Source organism: Myiozetetes cayanensis, unplaced genomic scaffold, assembly GCF_022539395.1.
Source record: "Myiozetetes cayanensis isolate MyiCay16 unplaced genomic scaffold, myiCay2020 scf29, whole genome shotgun sequence".
Taxonomy (NCBI): domain Eukaryota; kingdom Metazoa; phylum Chordata; class Aves; order Passeriformes; family Tyrannidae; genus Myiozetetes; species Myiozetetes cayanensis.
This window is the reverse complement of record NW_026087510.1, coordinates 2705452-2732676: the sequence shown is the minus strand read 5'-3', so window position 1 is coordinate 2732676 and position 27225 is coordinate 2705452. Positions and strand designations below refer to the sequence as shown.

Here is a 27225-nt window from a genome sequence, read left to right as displayed (position 1 = left end):
TTAGAGGGAATTTATTTTTGTTTAATATAAAACGTGGCACAACACACATGGCCCTCCTCGAGCTGCACCTCGGCAGGAACATGAGTTCAGACATTGGGGAGCTCTGCTGCAACAAGACAAATGGCACTGGGTAAAGTCACCGTCACCTCTGGGGCTGCCCAGGCACCAAGGACAGCAGCACTGGGACGTGGTACCCGTGTAAATGGCTGGGATGCTTCTCCAGCTCTCACTGAGCATCCCAGGGCTGTTATTCTGACACTCCTAGGGAGCCTCCAGCGTTTAGAGGAAACCAAAGCATGGTGATAATAGAGATTTACTCTCAGGGACTTTCTTCCACCGACTCAGAAGAAAAATTCGGAGTAACGTGACAAGGACATGAAGAAGGTCTTTCACAGGGGAATCATCCAGGTCAGAAGAGCCCTCTGGACATCCCTGATCTAGTCCCCTACTCAAAGCAGGAGTAGATATCAGCCTGAAATTGAGCCTAAACTTCCTCTAGATTTAGATTAAATCTACACCTTGAAGCTCTTTTTATTTACACACCAAATCCAAGTCGTAGGAAGGCTGACACCTCCCATTACCAACTGCACAATTACTGCATGATTTCTTATTAACCACTGTCTAATAAGAAGATGCCTGAAGTAACACATTTCCTAAAGCATTTTCTAGTTGAGTCAATTGTTTGGATTTAGGTAATTATTTAAAAGCATCCCAGATATTTTTTGAGGGGGAGGAGCAGCATAATTTTGCAAATTGGTAACGAATGAGCCTCAAAGGGATGAAAAAAATCTTTGTACCGCCTAATTTGCTTCACAGCCCTTCTGTCAAGGAGCTTCAGCTTTGCTTTGGCGTAAGATCTGCCCGGGGGAAGGTCAAGGAAGGTGACCTTTTTCTTCCCACTCAACAGCAAAGGAGGAGAGTCTGCCTGCTGGATGCACTCAGACTTCAGAGCGTGTCTTCATTACAAGCCACACGACAGCTCCGACGTCTCAGCCCCTCTGGAAAAGCACGGATGGAAGAAACTTCTGCAAGTCTATTAGACTCTAACTTCTTCCACTTTAATTCAGCTTCTAATTAACTCACTTTAAGCTAAATGCCTCTACCTTGGGTAAAGTGACCTCTTTGAGGACCTTTGTTCCCTGACACACGTGGCTTGACAGCCACCTCAGCTGAACGCTGAGCTCCTCAAGGAGATGCCCCAGGATCCTTGCACTAAACAGGTCCTCTTCTGCAGCCTTGGTTGGGAGATGGAATGTATGTGAGCCTGGACAGACAAAATTCAGGCTGGACAAGTTGTCCTTTGAGAAGGGAAACTGGTGGAAGATACCTGAGAAGAAAGAGAGCGTAGAGGTCTAACAGAAAACATGTGAAGGGAAAGAGTTATCCCAGCCTGGGAAAAGCTGGACATTTCAAAGACCCACCATCTTTCCCAGAACTTGGAAAACTTCCATCTAAAGACACACAAATCACTGCCACTCCCCCAGACCAGCCCAATTTATCAGGAGCAACTTCTAAAACCCAGTCTAACCTTCCTGCTCAAACCCAGCGCAGAAAAGCCACTTGAACCCTAAAAAAGCCAGTTATCTGCAGTAATAAAATTCATGGCCTCTCTTGGCAACTAAATACTCAGTGATGAGGCTGCAGACTTGGCCTCTGGCTCTTTGTCTCAGTCTCCTCCCGGAGCCATCCTGCTGCAGATAAATAATTAAGCAGGCGTTGGAAGGGAGGCCTGAACACGCGTCTCCTGCATCCCGGCTGAGTGCCCGAGCCAACGGGCTATAAAACCTCTGCTGGCCCAGCAAATATTTATCCATGCAAAATGGAGCAGCTTTGGTGAAAGAGACATGGAGTCCTGCTCTGTCCTTGTGCTCTTCACAGAACTCTCCCAGGAGCAAACACTGACCAGGTGGAGATGTGGCTCTGTTGGCCAAACTGGGAATGTTTTCATCCCTTAGCTGAACCCGTCATCCTTCCAAGCTCAACCATACAAGGAAAAATAACTGTAACCATCCAAGAGCAATTCTTATTTTCACAGAATCATAGACTATCCAGAGCTGGAAGGGACCCACAAGGATCACCAAGTCCAACCCCTGGCCCTGCACAGACACCCCAACAATCCCATCCTGTTCCTGAGAGCATTGTCCAAACCCTCCTGGAGCTCTGGCAGCCTTGGGGCTGTGCCCACTGCCCTGGGGAGCCTGTTCAGTGCCAACCACCCTCTGGGGGAAGAACCTTTTCCTGATATCCAACCTGAGCCTGCCCTGGCACAGCTCCAGCCGTTCCCTCAGGTCCTGTCCTGGTTACCAGAGAGAAGAGATCAATGCCAGGCCCTTCATTTCCCTTCATCAGGAAGCTGCAGATCGTGATGAGGCATCCCCTCAGTACTGAAATTTTGGGGATAAATATTATTAATAACTAATTATGAATAAATATTAATACATTCTAACAAATACTAATACAATTTGGATGAAGAAAACATCCCCCCACCTGAGGTGCTCAAACTTAGATGTTTGGAGAGCTGAGCTAGAACACAGCTCGTGGGATTCTTGTGGGGCTGTTCTTTGCAGGGCTAGGAGCTGGAATTGGATAATCCTTGCTGGGCTTTTCCTACTCAGGATATTCTAGGATTCTGTGATTATTTAACATGAATAGCCATGGTGGCCTCTCCCAAGGATCATCAGGGCCACCCAACTCATTGCAAACTCCACCAGTCCTTGAGGATGCTACAAAACATCCTTTAGGAGGAATCTCTCTTGTTAAATCTGTCCTTCCTCCATTTGCTGGTCCATGTCAGCAAATCAGATTCCTAGAGAGAATCCCTCTTAGTTTGGATTCTCTTCCATCTCCCTTCTCCAGTGGAATAGGGGATCATTAATCCCATCCAAGGAAATGAGACTTTTGCTCACATACAGGAGCACATCTGAAGCTCCTGCAAGAAGTAACACATTACCTTGGCACTCTGACACTGTGAAAAATGGTTCTGGGGAACCCTCTTGCTCTTTTTCTTTTATCAGCACCAAAACCAGCTCTTAGGAGCGGCTGGAGTTCACTTTAGAAAGGGAACAGGAGTAAAATCAACAAAAATACAAAAAACACTCCCTCTGTGCAGACATTGCTCCTACAAATCTGAGTGCTAATGGTACTTGACATGTTGGTAATCTGTGTTTTTTTACCATAATTCATTTAGTGTGGTTCTGCTTGATTATTGTACATTTTACACAGGGATGCACAGAAAATGTGGTTGGGTTTGGGGTTTTTTTTGCCTCTTTAAACAATTTTATTCCTTCTAGAAATGGCTCATTCATGCTACTCACATTCTAGGCCAGGGAGGGAAGGAAGGGAGGGAGGGAAGGGAAAAAAACAAAAATCAAACAGAAAATAGGCAGTGAGACAATAGAAAATAAATGAAGAGGAAAGAGAAAAAACAATAGGAAGGGAAAATAAGCTGAGAAGTTATGCAAATAGAAGAAAACAAAGCCAAAAGCCAGAAGGGCACAGAAGGCAACCAGTTCCCTGGGTTTTGGGAGAGCACATCCTGCTTCTGCCCAGAGACTGGAGCAAAGGACAACATAACCAGTCAAGACTCATCTGTATTTATTTTCCATGGATATGAGTCCCTTTAACTAAAAACTCCATGTCTTCTCCATGCTCAGAGCGTTTGTGACATTAGACATGATGTTCTTCTGGAAATCTCTGCAGTTTGAAAAAAGCTGGGAAGAAAATAAGTGTTCCTGCTCTATGAAAATTTTGCCCTTTCCCGTCTAGGGAAGGAGTGGGGAAAGAAGCCCTAAACCAAAATGCACAAATTACTTAAACTCAAGCAAAAGTTGGGCCCAACTCAACATGATCTTTAAATTTCAACTATTTTTTTCTGCTTATTAACTAAGAGAAAAATTCAGCTATGATTTAATTTTTTTTATTTTGAGTCAGAAAAATCACTTGGTTTTTTTTTAAGGAAAAACCAATTTTAAAATCTTGCAAACTGTTTTCATTTTCCTTGTATTTCTTAGCTCTACTCAAACACTCCATGGAAACTGGCCTGTTCTCCTGGAAAGCCAGATTTCCTAAATGAGCATGTCCCAAATTAAGAAGAACCAGCCACTTTCCATCTCACATTAAGGCCATTCCCACTTGTAGTGACAGGACAAGAGGGAATGGCCTCAAGCTGAGGGAAGGAAGGTTTAGATTGGATATTAGGAAGAAATTCTCCTCTGTGAGGTTGCTGAGGCACTGAAATCAGGTTTTTCAGAGAAGCTGTGGCTGACCCATCCCTGGAAGGGTTCAGGGTCAGGTTGGATGGGTCTTGGAGTAACCTGGGATAGTGGAAGGTGTCCCTGCCCATGGTGTGGAACTGGATGATTTTTAATGTCCCTTCCAACCCAAACCATTCCTTCATTCCCTCAGCTCCTGACCAACCGTGGCAGAAGGGAATTCCATGCCAGCACAATGAATCTCAGCCCATCCTCAACTCCCCCCATGCAAAACAGGGAAGGATCTGGTCCCTCAGCTCCCAAAACCTTGGGACACAGGGATAAATGGACGGACAGGACACAGCCAGAGTCCACTCAGGTGGATGACCAGCAATGGAGACCTGGATAATCCATCCAACCTCCTGGCAGTGGGAAGGAGCTGCTTTGCTCCCAATCCATCCCTGCTGTCATCACGTCTCTCTGATGGCTTCGAGCTGCCTGGAATCCCCGGTTAGTTAATAAAGAAAACGAGAGACTCAACAATTGTTTTCGCTCGGGCTGCCTTGTAAAGCCTTCGTCTCTCAGCAATGAAACAAAAGGGGACTAATAACACCCCCTGCCGCAAGAGCAAGTGCCAAGGAAGAGACAGAAATCAATTATCCGGGTGAAATTCAAAGGCAGAGGAAGTGGCAAACACGTCCACATCAGCAAACAGCACGAATAATCCCATTAGCACGGACGCGTCTCCCTCGCGGGAGCGCCGAGCCACGGAGAGAGATGATAATTAAAATAAACAAACAAAAAGTAGCCTCAACCTCACGGGGAAGGGAGGGTGGGATGGATGGCTGACACCAGGACGTGGCTGAGGGCAAGAGGGGGAGCTGAGGTGAAGCTGGGGGGATCAGGAGCCTGAGTGTCAGGGTGGATCTCAGGGAAAGGTTCTTCCCCCAGAGGGTGGTTGGCACTGAACAGGCTCCCCAGGGCAGTGGGCACAGCCCCAAGGCTGCCAGAGCTGCAGGAGGGTTTGGATGATCCTCTGGGGCACAGGGGGTGACTCTTGGGGCTGGGCCTGTGCAGGGCTGAGGGTTGGACTGGATGATCCTTCCAGCTCAGCATACTCTGGGATTCTGTGAAAGCCACACTTCGCTGTCAGTGGATGCTCTGAAGGGCAGCAGATGGTTAAACCACCACATCTCCAACACAACCTGCCAAAACACAGCTTCCTAAGGCTGGAGCAAACCTCCAGGAGGGACAAGGATGCCCTCAGGCTGCACTGCTGCTCCCCACAGCAGGGACCAGCTTCCCAGCATCCTTCTCCTGCTGCTCTGCAGGAGCAGAGATGCTGGGCTGGTACAGCTCTGTGTTCCGGTGGCACAAACCTCAGCCAGGCTATAAATCCATGTTTCCTGTGGGGCAATCAGACCCAAAGTGGCTTTGACCCTCTAAAATTGGGCAATTCGAAGCTGTAATGCCGGGGTGTCCATTGGGATTAGGGCAACCCTGAGTGCATCCATGCTTTGTACCACAGGGACCCCCTTCAGAGGCACAGGACAGGTGAGGGGACAGCTACCCAGCACCCCTGCAAGTGGCCACGTGTGAAACTCCCCCCTGCAACCCCCAAATCCAACAAAACACACATCCATTTTTCAGGAACGATGCTCTGTGTGGCCCTTCCAGGGATTCCACCAATGCTCCTGCCCTGGAGACACACCCAAGGAGCTGCAGAGGGGAACTGCAAGAAAATAAACCAGCACCAACTCTGCTTTATTTCCTTGTCATTTCTTGGCGCTCGGGGCTACCCAGGGACAGAAATGTTCAGTTCTCCCACATCCAACAACATTTCAAATCCTGGTGACCCTCTATTTTATCTCGGGAACCCATCTGGGCAAAGACAGGTTAAGCATAATTGTTTGTGCAGCCCCCATCCAGCTTCCCAGATAAAATTTATTGCTCCAGCATAACTCTGCCTTTACTTTTTTTTTTTTTTTTTCCCTGAGCATCTGCTGCTGGCAGCTCTTGGAGATAGGACATTGCACTGATCTGGTATTGCAATCCCTATTTCTGCTCAGAAAAAGGCTCTCTGGAATCTGTGAGAGTTAATGGGAAATGGGATACACACCATCTTTCAAGGATTTAGGATCAGAACCAAAATGAGCTGAGCAAGCCAAAAAACTCTAAAAAAAAAAATCCTAAATCCTAGAGCCCTCACCCCCACAGCTGCTCTCCCTACCAGAGCCCCTTTGCCTCCAACTCTGGCTCAGATATATGGCTACTCTATAATTTATAATTGTCTCCAAAGACACCACACAGAGGAGTTCATAAATTTAGAGGGGGAAAAAAAAAAGTCCTTTTCAAGGATAATTTTGCTATCAGGTTTTTCATTTAAGGAGAGAGCAACTCAAATTAATTCCTGGAAATACTGTCCTTTGCCTGCTCCAGTCAGTCCATCTGTCCCAGAAGCATCAGCAGCCAGGGATGGGGATGGAGGGTGAATCCACAGCCCCAGACAGACCTGAGCCACATCTCCACAACTACTTAAAATACAAGATTAAAATACAGTCACTTAATGCCCTGCAAAGCCTCTTAAGTGTTTATATCAGGGTCAGCTCACTTGGTGCTTAGACAACCTGCCTCTGAAAACACCCCAATTTTGGCCCTTCCAATGACTGTCCAGAAGGTTGAAATGAGGGATGGGATCAAAGGTAACAAGGACCAAGTAGATGAAGGTAAATACCTTCAGTACTGCTCATTAGGGAACAAGGGAGTTGTACAACCTTCTCTTTCACATCCATCCCCTCCCTGGGCTGCTCCCATATTCTTCCCCCAAACCAGTTTTTCTCTTCCCTTGATTATCTCTCCAAGTTTCTCCACGAGATAGCTGGGGTGACTTATCCAGGGGTGAGTCCATCAGCTCCACTGGAGGCATTTTCACCAGGGACAGGTCCACTGTTGGTGTGTGGGACAGCAGAATGGCTTTTAGCTGGACAGGGTCAAAGGAGAGTTAAATCCCAATAAAACCATCCCAGAACGGGTCTGCAACCTCTTGGACTCCTGCACTCCTTCCAGGCTTCCTGTTTCCCCCAGAAATCAAAGCCTTGCTTCTCCTCATGACCCTCCCCAGGGTCCCCACCAGCAGCTCATCAAATCCCAGGAGCATTATCCTAAAGAACTGTCGAGGATGGTGTTACAGAGAACAGCCAGGAATTCTAAGGGCTTGCAGCAGGAGTAATGAAAACAAAACATGCTTTGACAGTTTATTTAGGCCGGGCTCTCTGCTCTGCCACGTTCACTTTGTATCATCTCACAGCCACATATTTCCTTTCTTCTTTTCTCCTCCTCATCGTTTAAGTCAATCAGAATTAAAAAGGGGATCCTGAGCTTCAAAGGGAACTTCTGCATCAGTTCTGCTCCTGACGTGTTCAGGGGACAACAGGAGTCTGGGTTAATGGAGCACTGGAGCTGGAAACCCAGCCTTGTGCCATGGGACATGCTGAGCCCCCACATTGTGAATCCACCTTCCTTTGTCCTGCAAGGCTGCCCCAAAAAACACCAGGACCGGTTTCTCCAAAGGTAAGGAATAACTGGATTCCTCTTCCCGAGGATGTAGGAGCAGCACAAACTATTCTTGCCTGAGCCAGGGGCTGGTAACAGGACCCAGAGCTGTCCTGCCTCACACAGGCCCCTGTGCACATTAATTAGAACCATAAGCACTAATGTGTGTATGAGTATATATATATATTTAAATATATATATGTGTGTGTGTGTGTGTGCTCAAACACACCCAGACACGCACTCAGTCTGCAAAGTCCACACGATCCTACAGCTGTATTTCAGTATTTCAATATCAGGGTCAGAGTGAATCTCACTGTCTCCCTCTTATCTTCCCTCTGCATACCAGTGCTGTCAATGCCATCGGCAATTTTACATGGAAATGAGCCCATCCATCACTCCCTGCTTTGCAGCGCCTCACTTCCAACACTACCATGGAGTTACACCATTAAATCTCCTGGCTTTACAATATACATCATGACATATTTGACATCAATCAGCTGTGTCAGTCCGCTCACTGTAAACCATAAACTTGCTCTGCATTCCAGCTCCGTGCACGGTGATTAAAACCTTCTCAGCCGGGCTCTCTGATTATGGTGATAAATGGCAGTGCCTTCCCTTCTGACTCAACACTCACCCACCCTCCCCTGGGCACCCCTGGCCAGGCCAGCTCTCGTCCCAAGTTATCCATGGGCACTGCTCACTCCCTGTCTGGCTCTCCGGTCTTTCCCACCTCCCATTTCCAGGTCACTTCATCCCTCCATTTATCTCTGTGCCAGCACATGTGTTTCTCCTGCAGTTCCACCTGCCCCCACATCCTTCAAAGTATCTGCTGGTACAGCTCTGACCACCTCTAGAGCTGAGGTGAAGCATCAGAAAAGACATTTTTGGGAATGACTATGACCTGAGCAATCTGATCCAGAGGGTAGAATCCCCACCCACGGCAGGGAGGTGGGACAGATGAGCCTTAAGGCCCCTTCCAACCCAAACCATTCAGTGATTCTATGACCTGGATGGATGCAGGTGGGTCAACAGTTACCCAAATTCATCCTGACAGCCTTACACAGGTCTCCCCACATACATTCAGTGTGTCAAGTGACTTTGTGCAGATGCTCCCTAATCCTGCTTCACGCAGCATTGTGCTTCGAGGCACCTAAAAAAAAACCCTGTTCCAATTGTCAGGACGACTGATCCTTCCCTAATCCCATTTGCTTCCTGAAGAATGAGCAACTCTGCATGATTCCTGAGGCTGTTAAGTATCAGGTCTATCAAGGCAGGCACCAGACTTCCCACACAAATGCAAGTCTGATGGGTTGGCTTCAGGCCACTGAAATTTTGCCTTCTACTTAATTTTCATCTTTCTATGGTTGGAAACTCAGGGAGAAGAATTTAATTGGGCAAGTCTAGACTTAAGTACCTGTTCTGAGGATGTGTTTTTTATCAATCTGCCCGAAACTGCAGTAACTCAATATTTCCACATCATGTGGAGACACAGCTTACAAAAGCATGTAGTGCCAGGACAAGGGGGAATGGCTTCCCACTGCCAGAGGGCAGGGTTAGATGGGATATTGGGAAGAAGTTCTTCCCTGTGAGGGTGGGGAGGCCCTGGCACAGGCATTTGTCAAACAAACCACAGGTGGCTCCAAGAAGTCACAAACAAGGGGATCATTCCAGCTTCCAGGCCATTCACCTTGCTAGAACTTCTTTCAGGATCTAATTCCTGCTGTTTCTTGCACCACAGAAGCCACACAACTTATTGCCATTACTCCCTCCCCTTGCACATCCCCGTGAGTAGAGGATAGAAGACTCATTAGGACTTGCAGAACCTAAAATAAACTCAGAGCTGATGTTCTTCCCATCTAGTGCCTTGTAAATGACCCGAGATGAGGCAGGGAAATTGTGGAAGAAACCAGACAGGCAGAAGAGGGAAAAAGTTAACAGCTCGCTTTCATTGTTGGGACATCCACAGAGAAATGATCCCTCCTTCACTGAAAGATGAATGGGCAGCTGTACAGGTTATGAGGGAGGTTTTATTGCAGATCAATAAATCTGTGTCACAGACCCCATCTGGAGGGAGTTTTAATTTAAAGAAAAGAGTGATGAATGCTGAAAGACAATAAATCAAAAAGTTGTGAAACCCCATCGGCATTAACCTTCTGTCTATGCAAACACGGGCCCTGGGACAGGGGTGGGGACAAGAGCTTGCTGGACCTGGGTATCAGGAGCATCAGCGTGGATCCAGGAGGCAAGAGACACCCAGGATTTATTCCTGTGGTGCTATCAGACATCAGCAGGTGTCAGCAGGAGATTGGCTCTCAGATCCAAATCGGAGAGAAAACCAGAAAAAATAAACCAGGCAGAGATCACAGCAACCAACTTGAGACAGGACTGACAGCAAGAGGGGAAAAGCAGAGATTATCTCAGATCTCTGCTCGAAACACACGGAAAAGAACCTCCTCCCAAAGCCCTCCCTTTCCCTCATGTGGCTTTCTCCATCTGCTGGGAGCTGGCTCAGCTCAAAAATAGAAGCCAACCCAAAGGAACCCAAATCTGGTCAAAGGGAGGCTCTATTGAAGTCAAAATCCTTCAGGGAGAGGTTCTGGTGGAAGCCCCAGGTTCCAAGTGGGGATTCCCAGCCACTCCACATGGTTGGAGGTCAGACCTGGACGACTTGGCTTTGCTCTCTGGAGAGGCCAAGGTCTCCTCTCACACTGATTGAGGATGAAATCAGGTGCCTGCAGCCCATTTCCCACATCTGCACCCCCACAGCTTCCCTGAGCCCACCTGCCATTCACAACACCTCCGGTTCATGGAATGACACTCATGGAATACTTTGGCTGGAAGGCAGAGCACCAGATAAAAGTCTCCCTGGCTGGGAGGTTTCCAGGCATCTCAAACACCAGTTGCTTCAAGTTTTGGAAACCTGCACTTTTTCTAAATTCCCGAGCCGTGCTATTAATCTTATCTTCCATTAGGCAAACGAGAGCTTTTTAAGAAATCCAATTTACTTTTCCCCGTATACACTTCAGGTTAACTTTATTTTTCACGTTACTCAGCTTGAACTAAGCAATAATCATTTCCAGATTAATGATGATAATTTCAAACACTTTTCAGAGCAGGCATCTTAATATCCTCTCTGACCAGCCGAGAATTTCCTGTTCTACAACAGGATTACATTTAGGAAGATTAAACACGTTTCTGTCTTGCTCCAGGCGACGGGGATGGGGACTTGGTGAAAGACTCTCAGCAGCAAATCTCCATCCAGGACAAGTTCAGGAATGCAATCAAAATGATTTTTCTTTTTCCCCTAAAATAAAAGCAATTAATTGTACCTGTAGCAGGTCCTAGAAACAGTCATTCTACTGGAAAAATCATAGAATCATGGCATGGTTTGGTTCAAAGGAACCTTAAAGCTCATCTTGTTCCACCCCCTGCCACTGGTAGGGACACCTTCCACTATCCCAGGTTGCTCCAAGCCTCATCCAACCTGGCCTTGGACACTTCCAGGGATGGGGAGTCCACAACCACTCTGGACAACCTCTTCCAGTGCCTCTGTGCTCTGACAGTAGATTCAAATGCTACTTTTTATCCCTAATTCCACTAATTTAGCCCCAAAAAACAAGTGCTGCCCCACTGAAATGCTTGGTGGTTCCGCAGGATGTTGGAGCAAGGGAAAGACTCAACCCAGTTTGGTTCTTGGAGCTGGGTAAGTGCCCTCAGCTCCACCCTGCAAAGGGGAAATTAAGGCCAAGGGGGGCAGTACTGTGGCTTAATTGATGCTTGAATTGAAACACAAATTAAATCCCAGAGGATCCAGTCAAGCTGACTGAAATGGTCTCATCCCAGGGGGTTGATGTTGGCGAGATTAGAAAAATCCCACTCCTGTATTCAGTCCTGCTTCTAATGGATTCAGGTTCCTTTCGAAAGACAAATACCATAATAGGGGAGGATATTTCACGTTGTTTCTCAAGGGCTTTTTACAGGCTTTGAGCCACCAAAACAAGAGAGAAAGCACAGCAGGCACTTCGGCAGCAAAAGGCAAGCTGAGGAGGTGATGGAAAACACAGAGCAGTTTGGATGCACAGTTAATGCTCCTGCAATTCAGAAGCTGATGGGAGAAGGAAACTGAAGGGATAAGTGGAAAAACAGCAAAAAATGTGCTCAGAAGCAGGTGATGGTGCTCCCTGAATTAAAATTACACTGAATTATTGCTGACTTTCCCCTGTGCCCCAGCTTGGACCTGCCTCGGGACAGCAACCAAAACCCTCCTGCTGTCACACACCTCCCCACTCTCATCTTCACCTGAACAGGTCAAACCACAGCAGACATCACTGCACTCCAACAAAAGAGGCTTTGAGGTGTGGAGAAAGGAAACCAGTCAGGAACTCACCAATCTTCCCTAATGGCCTGAACAGCACCCGTAATCAGCGAGCTGATGACGCTTCCTTGGCCCTGAGCTCTGAGCGGGAGCGCTCAAGGCAGCCACATCTCCCTGAGCTTCAGCTCAAAATGCCTGGGGCCATTCAGAACAGGGCTGCTGGAAAAATAACTCAGGAAAAATTTAAAACACCCAGCAGAACCTTCAGCCAGGTGTGAAGGAGCAACACTAAGGCAGAAGTCCGTGAATGCAACCCCCGTCGTCACCAGTGTCACTTCATTCATCAAGGCTCCTTTGGGATCCCGATTTCTCCCACAGCTCAAAGCAACAGGGTGGGAAAGAAGGGCTTTTTCTTTCCCTGCTCAGGCTCAAAGCTTTAACAGAGAGGCAGAAAGGAGAGCGAGAGTGAATATTAGCACATCAGCTTTTTGGGTCACCATTAAAAAGGATCATGTGAAAGGAGGTCAGATAAATATTTAACATGGTTATTAATATCTGCTCCTAATTTCATTCCCCCTCCTCCCCCTCCCGGCTCCTCCCTTCACTCTTCATCTCTTCATTTGATGCGGTTGATCCCTTTTAAGAAGGTCAGTCGGGATCATAGGATGGAGCTGGCTGGAAAAGGGGGGGAAGAAAGAGAGAGCTGTAACCTTCCTTCTGGGAGCACGGCTGGAATTAGGCTCGGCTGGCACTGCCTGCCGAGGAATCAGTGATACCCTTGGATTTCTCCTCCCCAGTTCACAGCAGCGTTCAGCCCCAGCATCAGTGCAGCTTCAGGGTGCACCTCATCCCATTTTCCTGCAGAAACAGCCCAAGAAACGCTTCGGGGTGTTTGGGCCACGACCCCTGCACCAATTCCCCCCATGGGAAGAGGATGCCAAGAGCTTCTCATCCCCTCCACACCCCCAGAAACTCATTTCTCCCAGTGTCCTCACCCTGTTTACTGGCTGCCAGGCTACCTCAGAAAATTTACAGCTCTGTTGAGGAGAGCTGGATGACTTAGGGCCAGGTCTGGTTAAAAATAAAAGGATCCTAACTTGAGCAGAAATAAGTCATCCTGCTCCACTCTGAGCCCAAGGAAAACAACAGCGAGATAAATAATTGTAAAAAGGTGGAGAAAGAAACTCACTTTTCCTGTTTGGGTTTTAGATGGGTCCTGCTGCAGCCCAAGGAAAAAAAAAAGCAGCAGTCCCTCTGCCACCACGCCAGGAGATGTGGGATCCTCTCCATCCTCTGGCATTGCTGGTGGTCAACACCTGAAGGTGAAATCCCGTGCCCAGGGATTTCAGCTCATCCTGGAAAAACCCCAGGAAGTGTGCTGAGTAAACCAGCACAAGAGCTGAGGAGCCAAGTGGTCAAATCTGAGGTCAGGCATTGATTCCAGCTCCTGGGACATCCCCACCCCAAGGTGGGGGGGTCCTCATTGCTCGGGTGGCTTCAGGTCTCATCCATCTGACGCTGCACAAACCTGCTGCAAAGTTATTCACCTCCTTCTCTGGAGCTTCCCACGACAGTGTTAAATGCTCCACAAACATCCACACAATCCATCTCTGCAGCCCTCCCTCCAGTTCACTGTTTTCCCTGTTTTACAACCAGGAGCAAAGCCCCTGGACCTCTGGTATTTCAGTCTCCCCGGGCGACCTTTGCCAGCAGGCAGGGAGGGAAAATAAGAGCCCCAAATCCAACAGAGCACCCAGGGGGATGAGGGTGACCTTCAGGCAGGGAGAAAGTAAACAGCTCAGACCCACAGCATCGGGGTTGGGATATTTACACACTTGTATTCCAGCGTCTAAATTAAGAAGCAGTTCCCCTGTGTTGCCAGAGAGCTGTTTTTCCGGGAGGTTGCCCAAGGAGATGCCTGCTTGCTGTGGGACAAGGGGCTCTGCCAGGAGAAGTCATTCCTGATGTTCTTCAGGATGGCCCTGATGGACCAAGAGGGGAATGCTCCGTGGGAATGGCACCCTGAGGACCCCAGAGCTCCTTGGAAGTCCAATCCAGCACTCGGACACACCAGGCTACCCCTTGGTTCTCCCAGCTTGATTATACCAGGGGAGAATATCCACACACCAACAGCCCCAGTTAGGAAACCAGCCCTTAGGATCTAATTTCCAGCCTTTTCTCCCTCCCAACCATCCTCTTCTTCCTGCAGGACCTCCCTTCTCCCCTCCCTTTTTCACTGCACAAAAGGTCTGCTGCTAAGCAGGGGTTGCCATGAAAACAAGGCAACCCTTTGGGTGGGGAAAAGCACCCACGCACCATCCCCTTCTCTCAAAATAAATAAATAAGAGGGGAAAAAAAAAAGGAGAGAGGCTTACTGTCACCTGAGAGGAGCGTGGAGGAGAAATTATGGCAATTTCCTGTCACTGGAATCAAATGCCCAACTTGCCAGCTCGCAGCAGGGCACTGCCATTAATTCCAACACTTCTGTGGGAGCCGTGTTCCCATTAGAGGGGCCAATTTCGAGTCCATTTCCCTGATCAACACACAGCAGCCAGGCTCCCAAATTGGGGCCTGATAGATTTGATCAGGGTAGAGTTTGCACAGGTTGTGATTTTGGCAAGGAAACCACAAGGAAAAATTGTGCTTAAAATCCTCTGGAGCGGGGGGAGGCGATGGGAGACGTCCCTCATCCCGGCACCATCCCAATTATCCCAGGTGGATATCACTGAGCAGCAACATGCCAAGGGAATTGGATGGATTAACTGCTGTATAAACAAAAATGTTATTTAATCAAGGCATAACGAAGTCCAGCCATCTCCTGTGAGTTGCCACAGGGATTAGCAGAGCTTCCTCCAGCCCCAGCTCAGGACAGCTAAGCTGCAAAGGAGCTCTGCAATCCAGGCCCTGATTCCTGCAGTTTTCTCCCTAGTATTTCCAGGCAGAGAAGGAAATACCCCCAGGATATTCAGGGCTGGTGTGAACGTGCTGCAAATCCAGGATGCTCACAGGGACACTGCAGACAGACAGATGGATGAGTGCCAGCAGCAGCATGGAGTCATCTTCCTGGGACCTAAAAGTCCTGGACTTTCAGACTGGAAAGAAGGAAGTGCATGGGGAAGGCAGCATCACTTTTTCTGCCCTATCCCAACCTAAGTCAGAGTGTCACCAGCCTTGCTGGGCACCAGAGCCTTGGGATATCTGGGGACAGGCAACCCCTCCCCTGTTCCCCATCCCAAAGCAAGCCATCCCCTCCTGGCAAAGGGCTGTAATCCCTCCCGAGACAGGGAGCAGGATCAGAACTCCCAGCGCCAAGGATGAATATTCATTCTGGCATTAAGTCCCCTATCAGGACTTCCAGGCAGGTGGTATTAAGAGCCGATCCACGGAGAGTTTTGTTTTATTCTCGGGAAGCAGAGCCTTGACTTGGAGACACAATAACTCACTTAAGGAGAGTTAATTCTCTCTGCTGGGGAACTTGGAGAAGGCGACACTCAACTGACAGCCTGGCAACACCTCTTGTGTCTCTCCTCGTCCATTCTTGGATGCAAATCCCCGTATCAGCTGCTCACTTGGGGTTTGGAGGTGGGATATAAAGAAGGGCAAAGTGTTCCTTGCTATTGCTTTGGAGCCAGGACACCTGAGCAAGAAACAAACCCCTTCTGCAGGCCTGTGCCAGGCTCCCAAGTGCTGGTGCCTAATGAAAACATTTGCAATTACAATGATAATATTATGATTTTAAAAGGAATTACATTCTGCTGACCTAAATATTAACTGTGCAGCAAATTGTGGCTATGTGGACTCTTACAAAGAATGCTACACAGTTCTTTCCCATGGCATTCCAGGAGCACGGGGTAGGAGCCCTCCACCCCAGATCTGCCTGTGCAATATGCTGCCTCAGTTTCCCCACCTTTACAAAAGGGATAAAAAAGGATAAATGGAAGAATTGAGAGCACGGAATATTTTTTCCTCCAATATAAAAAAAAAAAAAAAAAAAAGCATCAGCAATCACCACTGAAAGATGTTTCTCTCATCTGAAATTGCACAGTATTAAACTCCTGAGCAGTTGTGACAGGTGCTGGAACAGCAGCATTCATTATCAGTTTGGTTCTGTTCAATGCTCCTCACCCACGTGCTCCTCCCCAGAGCCTGGTTTACTCCTCCTCAGGCATCTCTCAGAGTTTGATGCCTCTTAACCCAGGGACTGACTCATGGCATCCCCATCCTGCCACCCACCACCCCCAACAGCCCCATCCTGCCACCCCCATGAACTGTGTGTCACAGAATCATGGAATGGTTTCAGTTGGAAAGGACCTTAAAACTCATCTTGTTCCACCCCCTGCCATGGGCAGGGACACCTTCCACCAGCCCAGGTTGCTCCAAGCCCCATCCAATCTGGCCTTGGACACTTCTAGGGATGGGGCAGCCACAGCTTCTCTGGGCAACCTGTGCCAGGGCCTGCCCACCCTCACAGGGAAGGATTCCTTCCCAATATCCCATCTATCCCTGCCATCTGGCAGTGAGGAACCATTTCACCTTGTCCTGTCCCTCCATCCCTTGTCCATCAGTCAGCTGTGTATGTGATCTGTGCTCATGTCCCCATCACACATCTGCCAGCAGCCCACAGGATCACAGAACATGCTGAGCTGGAAGGGCCCCACAAGGACCATCCAGTCCAACCCTCAGCCCTGCACAGGCCCAGCCCCAAAAGTCACCCCCTGTGCCCCAGAGGATCATCCAAACACTCCTGCAGCTCTGGCAGCCTTGGGGCTGTGCCCACTGCCCTGGGGAGCCTGTTCAGTGCCAACCACCCTCTGGGGGAAGAACCTTTCCCTGAGATCCACCCTGAGCCTGCCCTGACACAGCTCCAGCCATTCCCTGGGGTCTTGCCACTGTCACACCACCAGATGGATCATCCACCCAGACAATTTGGGGGGCACAGGAAGTGGTTTGTGCCCCTCCATACTCAAAGTTTCACTAAAGTAACAGCTGGACATACTTGGGACTGCATGGAAATGTTAGGAGAGTGAAGCTGCTTCCCATCCATCTCTGGAGGAGCAGAGATCTCCTCACCAGCAGGCTGGCATTCCATTTGCATGGATGAAGGGAGGAATAAAACACTCCCAGCTCCGGCCTGCACACGGATATAAATGAACACGAGGTCTGACGGTGCTCCCTGCATCCAAATACCTGCTTGTTGAAGATCATGGCCTCTATTTATCAACAGATATGAAGCTTTTCCTGCTCAAGACACTGCTTCCCACACTGGGCAACTCGTGGGGGATTGCAAAGAAGCTCAGTCTCCATCAGGGAGGAGGTTAATTATAGCTACATCATCCCACCACGGACACGCTGCAGCCGGGGTCTGCTGAGAAACCTCTCCCTTTCCCTTTGGATTGTAAAGATGAACATATTTAATCCCTCCTGTGCTACTCACAGAGCCCTGCGAGCCCGAGAAGATTCATGGCTGGTTTTTCACAGTGCTGCTCTTCCCTCTAATGATGCCCTTCCCACTAATATATGCTGGATGGGATTTGCATTAGTCAGAAAGGGGCACCATAAAACAGCATACGGAGGAGGAGAGGAGCCTGCAGGCAATAAAACACCTGGGAGAAGCACTGCCATGTGAGAAACAAGCCTTGGTGCCCTCAAAAAAGCTCTGTCCTCCCCGCTGAGCCACTCCACCGCCAGCAGAAACTCTCTTCCTCTCGGTGTTATCAGGAATTTTACATCCCTTTTTCAGTTCTCCTGAGACCTCAGAGGCTGCAGGAGGTACTGGGTGATGGTAGAGGTGGAAAGTCCAAGACACACCCTCTCTCCCTCCCTGCCCTGCCTTCCTGAGCAAAAACAGAGAGTGCAATAAATACATCATTTTCCTGCTTCTAAACATGTATCCCAAGCCAAGGGAGGGGGGGAAAAGCCAACAGGAATAGGCAGAAGGGTTGTGAGCACAACCACCTCGGATGGTGAAGTTGCAGGTTGTGACACAAAGCTCTGCCCCCAGCACTGCAGGGAGTTGTCCAGAAAGCTGCAGGAGGAAGAAATTCCCTTTCTGTAGTCAGAAAAGTAACGTGCCCTCCCAAAAGAATGGGAAAGGAAAAAAAAAAAAAAGGAGCAACCTTTAAAAAAGGTGCGTTGTTTCTTTCCGCTTTTTAAATGGCATCATATCAAAACAGCCCCATAAAAAATGAATCTGAGTGTGTTTTGTAAATTATAGATTAGCCAGGAGCAATCATTCACTACAAAGCTCGGTGCCAAGTTGCAATTCCGGCAGCGTTTCAGCGGAGCAGGCTGGGCAGGAGGTCACAGCAGTTGTAACAATGTGTTCTCCCTGGATTATTATTATTCCGATGCAGAAATAACACCGGGGCTCTGCACAAGGCCGGCGTGTGGGGAAGCAGAAGGTGGGTGGTGGCGTGTGGAAAGGAGCAAGGATGGGGCTAAAATTGTTCTCTATTCCCCTTCATCTTGCCCTGACTAACTGGAGGGACATGTCACACACAGCTGGGTGGGAAAGAAATCACTCCTCTACCTTCCCCCCTTTGAGTCCATCTCTGAGTAATCTGAGATATTCTTGCAAAATCAAGGTCTTATGACTGAGTGGGAGGGAAACTACTGCTCTAAATAGAGAGTTGCGGGCATGAAGCCGAACAAATGTCTGTATGTCTGGGTTGTGAGCAATCCTGAGGATGGAGTACACGATGTGGTACCTGAGTGGAGCATCACTGACGTGATCCGCTGCATTTGGGGTTTTTATTCCACTGTTCTCTGCAGGAATCAGATGAAGAGGTTAATATTAAAGGCACCTCACGCCAAAAAGGGGGGTCTGAAAAATAGCTGTACTGGGGGGTTCTGCTAATTTCCAGAGAGCTTTCATTTCTCCTCCTTTGTTTGCCCATTCTTTTTGAACACCAGGAGCAGAATTGGCCAATTACCATAATTGGGTCACCCCTAAAGACTGTGATAGACACCCAGGGCAACCTACCAGAGAGAATCTGACTTATGGCTCATTATTAGCAGGAGCTTGACAGGTTATTTCAGTAACAGGCAGCAAAGCCATCAGAGAAAAGGCACTGGGGAGAAGCTGGGGCCGTGCAGCCTTTGGGGCTGGAGAATCAGCTCAGCCACCAAATATCCCACAATGTCACCTACAGGCACCTCCTCTGTTCCCTCAGGATGGGGGGTACAGGGTGGTCCATGCAGGGATGCAGCAGAGCTGCAAACACAGGCACAACCCCTTCTGTCCACAGAGCCAGTGCATCCCTTCAGCTTGGAAAAGTGGCAACCCAGAGATGGCACCAAGATCCCAAACATGGTAGTGCTCAGCTGCACCCAGACCTGGGCTTGGTCTCAGCTTTTGGAGCTTTTTCCATATTCCAAGGTGTGCTGCTGGGTCTTGTGATGAGGAGACTGACCACCAGATCCTGGTCCTTGGCGTTGGTATTCTTGAGTTGAGAAGGTCATAAAAACATGGAATATCCTGAGTTGGAAGGGGCCTACAAGGATCTTTAAGTCCAGCTCCTGGATCTGCACAGGGCCATCCCAAGAATCCCACCTCATGCCTGAGCATCAAGTGTTCACCTCCATGGGGCATGACTGAATACACTCACTTTGTAAACCAACAGCTCGGAGGAGGAAAGGAGTAAGAAGCTGATTTTCTACTGAACTCCTGTAAAACCTCTTCAAAATCCCAAATTCTGATTTTCCCCTTCCACACCACAGCATTTTGCCCCACCAGCATCAAGCCTGGATGAATTCCCTTCACCCCATCCTTTCCAAGGAGGGATCCTGCTCCCCTTTTCCTCCATCAGCCCTATCAACCCAAACCAGGCACAGCCAGACAGCTTCACTGAGGAACATCTCTGTCTTTCCCAGGGCTGCTAAAGGGCTGTGGAATCAGGACAGAACAGATGTTTTAAGGACTTCATAAATCCATGGAGATAAAAAAAACCCACCCACCCAGCACAGTTTCTAACAAGCCCCCATGCTGATGGACTGGCACATCAGAAATAAATACAACCACCCACAGAAACCCACTGATAAATCTCCTCTGCATTGCACTCTATATTTATTATATATATATGTGTGTATATATATATGTATATATATGAGTTTGTGCATATATATATATTTTTTACTCATACGAGTATGCACATATAGGAATACTCATGTTTTTTCAAGACTAAAATTGCTAAATTTAGACCATTATGACTAAAAAAAAAAATCTCCCTTCCTCTCTCCTATCCCTCCCTTCACTCCCATTAATCTGAGCAGCTCCCCCATCGCTCGTGTTTCCTCCTGCCCCCTCCCTCCCATGGCTGTTGTGACTCCCCAACTCCCCCCCCACCACTGTCATCTCCCCCACTAACTCCTCACCAAACTCCAATGAGTTTTTCTAATTAGAGTAATTAATTTTCTGCCCAAGTTAATAAGACTGTCTGCAGTTGAGAAATAATTGGACTTCCCAAACACCAATATCCCCTCCCTTTCCCCCTCTCTCTCCGCAGTGAGTGGCTCCTTAATAACTCAAAACCTCTGTTTTCTCACCCGATGGTTTTGTGTTTCCAGCGTTATTTAGTTTTTTCATTAACACTCCAGCACCAACCTTCCCCTGCCTGGGGGACAGCAGGAGAGGAGTGTGAGCTGAGGGATGCTCTGGAATATGGGGAATCCCTTCCAAGAGGCAATAAATCCCTCTGGGAATCAACAAGCACATGGTACCAACCACCAGATTGATTTTCCCCACACCAGGCTTTGCATTTTCCCCTGCAGATTATTCTGGAGTTGGGACTGATTTTGATGGCTGGTAGGACTTTTTGCCATCAGGAAACTCTCCATTATATCCCCCAGGCAAGATTTTCCTAGGGATAAGACCTTACAACACATTCCATGACTGCCTGAGGAGCCTTTCAGCACTCTGAGATAGATTTGCAGGTGTCCCTTCTGCCGCCCTTGGGGACAACGTGGTGATGCCCCAGTGCACAAACCCTGCAGCCTTTAGGTTCCCCAAAGCCTAAGTTGGTCTGAATTTCCATCCAAGCTCCACATTTCCTGGAGACATATGTTTTCCTGGTGGGAAAGGATTCAAGAGCATCACAGGTGCTGGAGCTCCAAGGTGGGGCTGGACCACGAGGTTGTGGGTGCTGATCCCTCCTCCTTGAGCCTGAGCACCACACAGGCTGAAGCTGGGAGGTCAGACAGGGCAACCCTCCAGATTTAGCAGCCAAAACTAAATCCTAAAGCCAGTTCACAGGGGGGGAAAAAAAGAAAAAAAAAAAAAAAAAAAGAGGGAAAAAAAGCAGAATTGTGACAGCGCAGGAAAAAATATCTCCGTTTTAAAAGCATTAATGGAGCAGGCAATTCAACAACCTTCACCCCAGAGCACCCAAACACTTCGACTTTATCAAAGAAAATGGTTCTGTGACAATGAAGTTCAACGTTTCAATGAAAAGGGCCTGTCAGGTTTGGAGCAGAGTGAATCAGGCCATCAGCAGAGGCAAATCCACATCAACTCTGACTCACTGCCGAGGCAGAGAAGAGAAGCTCTGCGTGCTTTTTATCAACACAATACAACCCCAGGCTCCAGATCCTGGCTCTCCAGGATGGGAGGATTTCACGTCCTGACATCCTCAGAGCGTCTCCTCCAGGTGAAATTTTGGCTGGGGCCGCCCAGAAGGTCAGAGCAGATTAAAATCAATGAGCTGTCCTGGCCTTAATACCCTAAAACAGGCGTCCTGCCTCTCTCTCCATCCCTCCCCTCGCTAATCAAATAAAAGGAAGAAGATAAAATGCCAACTGCAGACAAGAGATTTGCAGCTGGGGGGATCTAATTCCAGGAGGCTGCAGGCCATAAAAAGAAGGGATCCATTAGCATCCACTTACCTGCCATGATGAAGTGACCGCGATAAAGTGCACAGGATTAAATAAATTTAAGTGAATCCCCTGACGGCATTTTTATGGGATTGAAAGAGGTTTTATCCACTCGCAACCTCTATCCTCGGAGGGAACTGATTCAATAAAAACCAAACCCACTTCATCTGGCAGGAAGGGGAAAAAAAATGCACGAAAACTCTGCAACGTTTACAGAGTCACTAAAGCAGTCAGGGAAAAAAATTAAATATAGGGCAAATCCCTGAGTGGGAGAAATGCACAGAATTCTGCTGCTATAGCTCAGCTCCATCATTTTAACTTCCAACTTTTAATGCTCCTTCACTCCCTGGGGCAGGAGCAGTCAGTCCCTGCTGCCAGGCACCTCACAGCTCCTACAGCATTTGGAGGGAGGAAAAAAAGATTTCCCACCTTTTGCTCCATATCCTGAGACTCCCTCCTCCATCCCTCCAGCTCAGCACCTAAATAGCCCCTGACACCCAGCTCCAAAGCAGCCTGGATATCCAAAACTCCCTGCAACCTCCTCTCCCACCAGCCAGGCCAGAAATAGGTCTCACTCCCATCTGCTGATGAGGATGGGAATTAGTTCCTTGCCTGCTCCACTGTTTTGTGCTGAGCTCTGCAAAGGGACACGCTGAGGCTGCTGCTGCCTGCAGATAACATCCCTCTGCTCCCGGAGGACACAGATGCCATTTGCCATCCAGCACACTCCATCTGCTGCCACAGCCAGTGTGCATCCCAAACACTCAGCTTCCCAAGCTCTGAGCTTCCCAAGCACAGAGCATCCCAAACACGGAGCATTCCAAACTCTGAGCATCCCAAACACTGAGCATCCCAAACACTGAGGGCCCTGTCTCTACCTCCTCAGTTCTGAAAGGGAATTTGCTCCCAGCAGCGTGCCTTGGGATTCAACATGGGGCTGTCAGCCCTTGGAAAACCCCAAGGACTTCATCCAGACCAACCCTTTCCTGAGCCATCAGCAAAGAAGGGTGGCACCACCAAATCGGGGTATCTCGCTGTGAGATGCAGGTGAGAAGAGGGAGCAAAACCCAGGACAGGTGTCAGACACCTTCACTGTTCAAAACAGGGACATCTGGAGGCCTTTCCACCCCACAGATACAGCTGAGGGTCAGCAGAGCAGTCCCAGAGACACGTTTCTTAGAGCAGCCCTGTATCCCTCTGCATCCTGCACCCCCCATCCTGCTGTGGAGCGTTTGGGATTGCAGTAAACCCCACTGCACCCCACTGATCTGCCTCTGGACCTACCTCTAGATGGATCTCCCTGCAGGAAGGGCTTCCAGAGGGGTTCAGCTCCCCCCAACCACAACCATCACCCTTTTACCCAGCACCCCAAATTTCTCTGCCCCAAATGCATCATTAGCTCTGTCCTTTAGAGCCTTGTCCAGTCTCTCCTGAATTATCCAAGGGGTTCAGAGCGATGGGGTTGAGGGAAGGAAAACCTCTTGTCTTCAGGAGACCCAGCAACAAACTCCACAAGCTCACAATGAAAAATAATCCATAAATCTGGCCCCCAAACAGCAAATACTATTGATTCCTATCAGGGGAAGAAGAATAGGAATTAGAAGCTCCTCGGAACAAAGCCATTTTCCTCTGATGTACATGGATGAGGGGAGGGAAAGCCATTTTAATTACTGATCAAAAATAAATGACTTGCATTTGCCAGGACTATTTTTTCTTTTATTATTATTATTGTTTTCGAAATTACTTTTGTAGAATGACTTAAAACTTATTAATATATTTATAAGGAAAGAAAACACCCATAAATGCTTGGAATGCAGAGCCAACGAATTAATTAACATCAAATTACGAGTGGTTACTCCAGCTTGATACTAAACATTGCTCCTCTATTATGTGGAGGATGGACAAAAAAAAAAAAATCTCTTGCAGCTGTTAATTATTTCAATTATTAATTTTACTTAATAATTCATATCCCTTTCCCGACCCCCTGGAGTATGTTACAGTATCTACATTTCTTCCTCTCTGTCTCCATTTCTCCCTCACTCCACTTTCAGCACGACAATCCATCACTCCACAAGGTTACTGGCTTCAGGAGAGAGGTTGTTTTTTTTATTATTATTATTATTATTTTATTTTATTCTTTATAATCGACAGTCATTTCCTCAGAGAAATACCCCCAGTAAATACCTGCTCTAGAGAAACGACAATAAATCCTTAAAGGTGAACTTTGCTGCTTTTTTCCCCCTCACGTGCTGCCTTTAAAGAGTAAAAAAAATAATATGTTGTGAAAAAAAATAAAATAAAAAAAATAAAACCACCCTCTGAGAGCCCAAATCCTTAATAGTACATACATGGAGAGTGAATTATGAATAAATCCACTTTAAAGGCAAGCAGGGAGGATTTTTTTAAGCACCTTTTAGGTCTGGATTAAGGTTCTCAGCATCGCCCAAGGCTGCTCTTGGTGCGGGGACCCTTCCCAGCGATGGCCCTGAGCCCAGGTGAGAGCAGAGAAAGGGAAACTGAGGCATGAGGGGTCATTAAGGAAATTAATTGATTTATAAATTTATTAATTGTCCAGAGAAGCTGTGGATGCTCATCCCTGGAAGTGTCCAAGGCCAGGTTGGATGGGGCTCTGAGCAACCTGGGCTAGTGGAAGGTGTCCCTGCCCATGGCAGGGGGTGGAACAAGATGAGCTTTAAAGTCCCTTCCAACCCAACCCATTCTGGGATTCCCACATCTTCCCAACACTTCACTGGTCTGAAGGGATCCCTTTCCCCCAGGAATTCCTCATTAGGTGAATATAGCCCTTAAAATACAAAAGGATTACCAAAAAAAAAAAAAAAACAAACCACTCACAGCGTTTTCCTTTTTTATCCCTCTTTTTCTCCCAGTTTTTAAGCACTCAGCATCTGCCTTCTGGAGCTTTTGTGCTTTAACCACCTTGAATAGAGGCTTACTTCAAAGGGAAAAGGAAAGTCGGGATTACAGCAGGACTCTCTATCAGCCAGAACATCAGGAAAATTGGCTTGGTGTTGGGAGGTGGGAAAATATTTTATGGATAAGGGTGTGCAGCTCCTGAGGAAAAGCCCTGCCACCCCCCAAAGGGAAAGGCTTGGAAAGCTGTGGGGTGGGAAAATTAAAACTTAAATATGTATATATAGATTCACATTCCTATATATATTTTTTTTCCCCACAAACCAGTTTAGTCCTACAAACACTTGTTGCACTTGGTGCTGGGGGAGTTCAGGGGTGTCCCAGAATTTGGGATTGATCCACACCATCACTTTAGTTGGTGCCACCAAACCACCTGCTGCTGAGTTGATCTGGAAATTAATTTCCAGATCAAAAGGAGCCTCTTTAATGAGAGAATACAAATGGGGGTTGGTGGAGGATGGAGAAGAGGATGAAAAACCCCATGGCCCTGAGATATTTCTTGCTGTCGAGGGGCTCCATAATTCTGATGTGGGCTTTGGGGAGGAGAAAGGAGGAATTTGGTGTTAACTCCGGGCAGAGAGTCCCAGATTTGATTCCAGGCAGGACACGTTTAAGGAGAAGCGAGAGCTCCACACCCCAAAACACAATAAAAGCCCTCATCTATTAATCTTCTCCCTTGATCTAAAGGGGAGAGATAAAATGCTGTTTGATGCTCTTTGCTGATCTCTGGAGGGCAAATCAAATCCCAAACGAGGGGAGGAGCAGGCACAGAGATACAGCTCCAAAAGAGACACTCTGGCAAATAAACAGGACTGTTGGTTTAGGGTTGTTTCTAGAGAGGGATGAAGGGAGGGAGGGGAGAGGCTGCTTCCAAAAAATGTTTGGTTTTTTTTTTTATTAATTCATCTATTAAATGTGCATAACAAATCCTGATTATTTGCTGGCTGGCCTGACTGGCATTTGCATATTTTCCAATGGGATAACAACAGTTTAGAGCCTAAATATGACAGTTGGGTGGCTGATACTCTGCTGCTGAGCCCCACAAGGGCCCTGCCCCAGGGATGCCCAAGCGCATGGCAAGAACAACCCAAGCTTCTCTCACACCCCTGGTAGGCAGCAGGTAAAAATCAGCCCCGTTTTAAACAGCTGGGGAAACTGGGGCACCAAAAACGGGCAACAATTTGCCCGTGCTGGCTCAATAAAGTGGATATAAAAGGAATCTGAGACCACTTTTCCCGTGTAAGCACTAAAGCTCCCTCCCTCCCCAAGGGGCTCTGAATAAGTGTGTCACTTTTCCTGCAATTTGCAGAGGCCACACGCTGTTCCTCTCTTCCCCTCGCTCCCACTGATTGGCATTTCCATCTCGGCAGTGTGGTGTTTTTCCCTTCTCCCAGGGAAATGTGGCTCTTTAGGGGCTCCTGGCTTGTTCTTCAACAGAGAGGGGTTGGAAAGCAGAGGGCAAAGCCCAGCAGCCCCTGCTTGGACCCAAAGCTGCATTTTCCTCCAGTTTCCTCCCTTTTTTTTCCTTTTATCCAAGCGCAGAGCCACACACACCTTGTAGCATGATGGTGGGTGATCCTGTTCCTGCAATTCTTCTCCCACCATCAGCTCATCCCTGACTTCCCATGGCCTTGTTGACGCAGGGAATCAAATCCTGACGTCTTCTCCCCGGATTAAACACCCTGGCTTTGCCTTTTCCTGCCTGGCACAGCCCTGGATCCCGAGCCAACTCACTGGATACAACCCTAAAATAAGAGTTACCCCAGGGTTTTCTGCCCCTCTGGTAGCCCAGCCCCAAAGCCTCTCCCTAACAGGGGACAACATGCACAGCACCAGGATCATCATCCAAAATGAGCTCTTCCAACACAGGCAAACAACAAACTGGTCCCACAAGGCTCTTCCAGAGCCACTTTCCTTTAAGGAAAGGGCTGGGTTTTGTAGCTGGGTCTTTTTTTTTATTCCCCCTCTTTTTCCTCTTAGGCCTGAATGGTTTAATGGGCGTCCTTTTGACCTAGGAAACTTAGTTTTAATTTTCATCCCTTTATCCAGAGAACAATGTGTCCTGGGGGCATCTTTGAGCACAATGTACACTTTCATCATCAAAACAAATGCTAGAAATACCCATCTGCCATGTTATCAGAGCGTGTTGGCTCAGTGAGCCGGACACCGCTTAGGGGACGAGGGAGGCTTTTACTCTTCTCAAAGTCATGAGCGCTCCCTCTAAGCTCTTTAGCATTAGAGATTCCTGTGGAGATGGGTATTAGAAGCTCCATTTCTTTTTTCCCTAGTCAGGAATGATGGGAGATGGAGCGTTCTTTGGAGATTTCTGTCCTACGGGGGAGAAAATAAGAGCGGATCCTCCGTCAGTCA

The 27225-nt window shown here is 48.0% G+C and overlaps 1 protein-coding gene across 1 annotated transcript in view; it reads right to left on the bottom strand.

Moving 5' to 3' along the window:
• The window catches only part of LOC126644040 (protein CEPU-1-like), a 196110-nt gene extending 174152 nt beyond the window's left edge, over positions 1–21958 (bottom strand). The window contains 1 exon segment of the mRNA XM_050322916.1: positions 21937–21958. Coding sequence (XP_050178873.1) covers positions 21937–21943 — 7 coding nt within the window. The 5' untranslated portion in view covers positions 21944–21958.
• Between the last annotated feature and the right edge of the window lie 5267 nt (positions 21959–27225).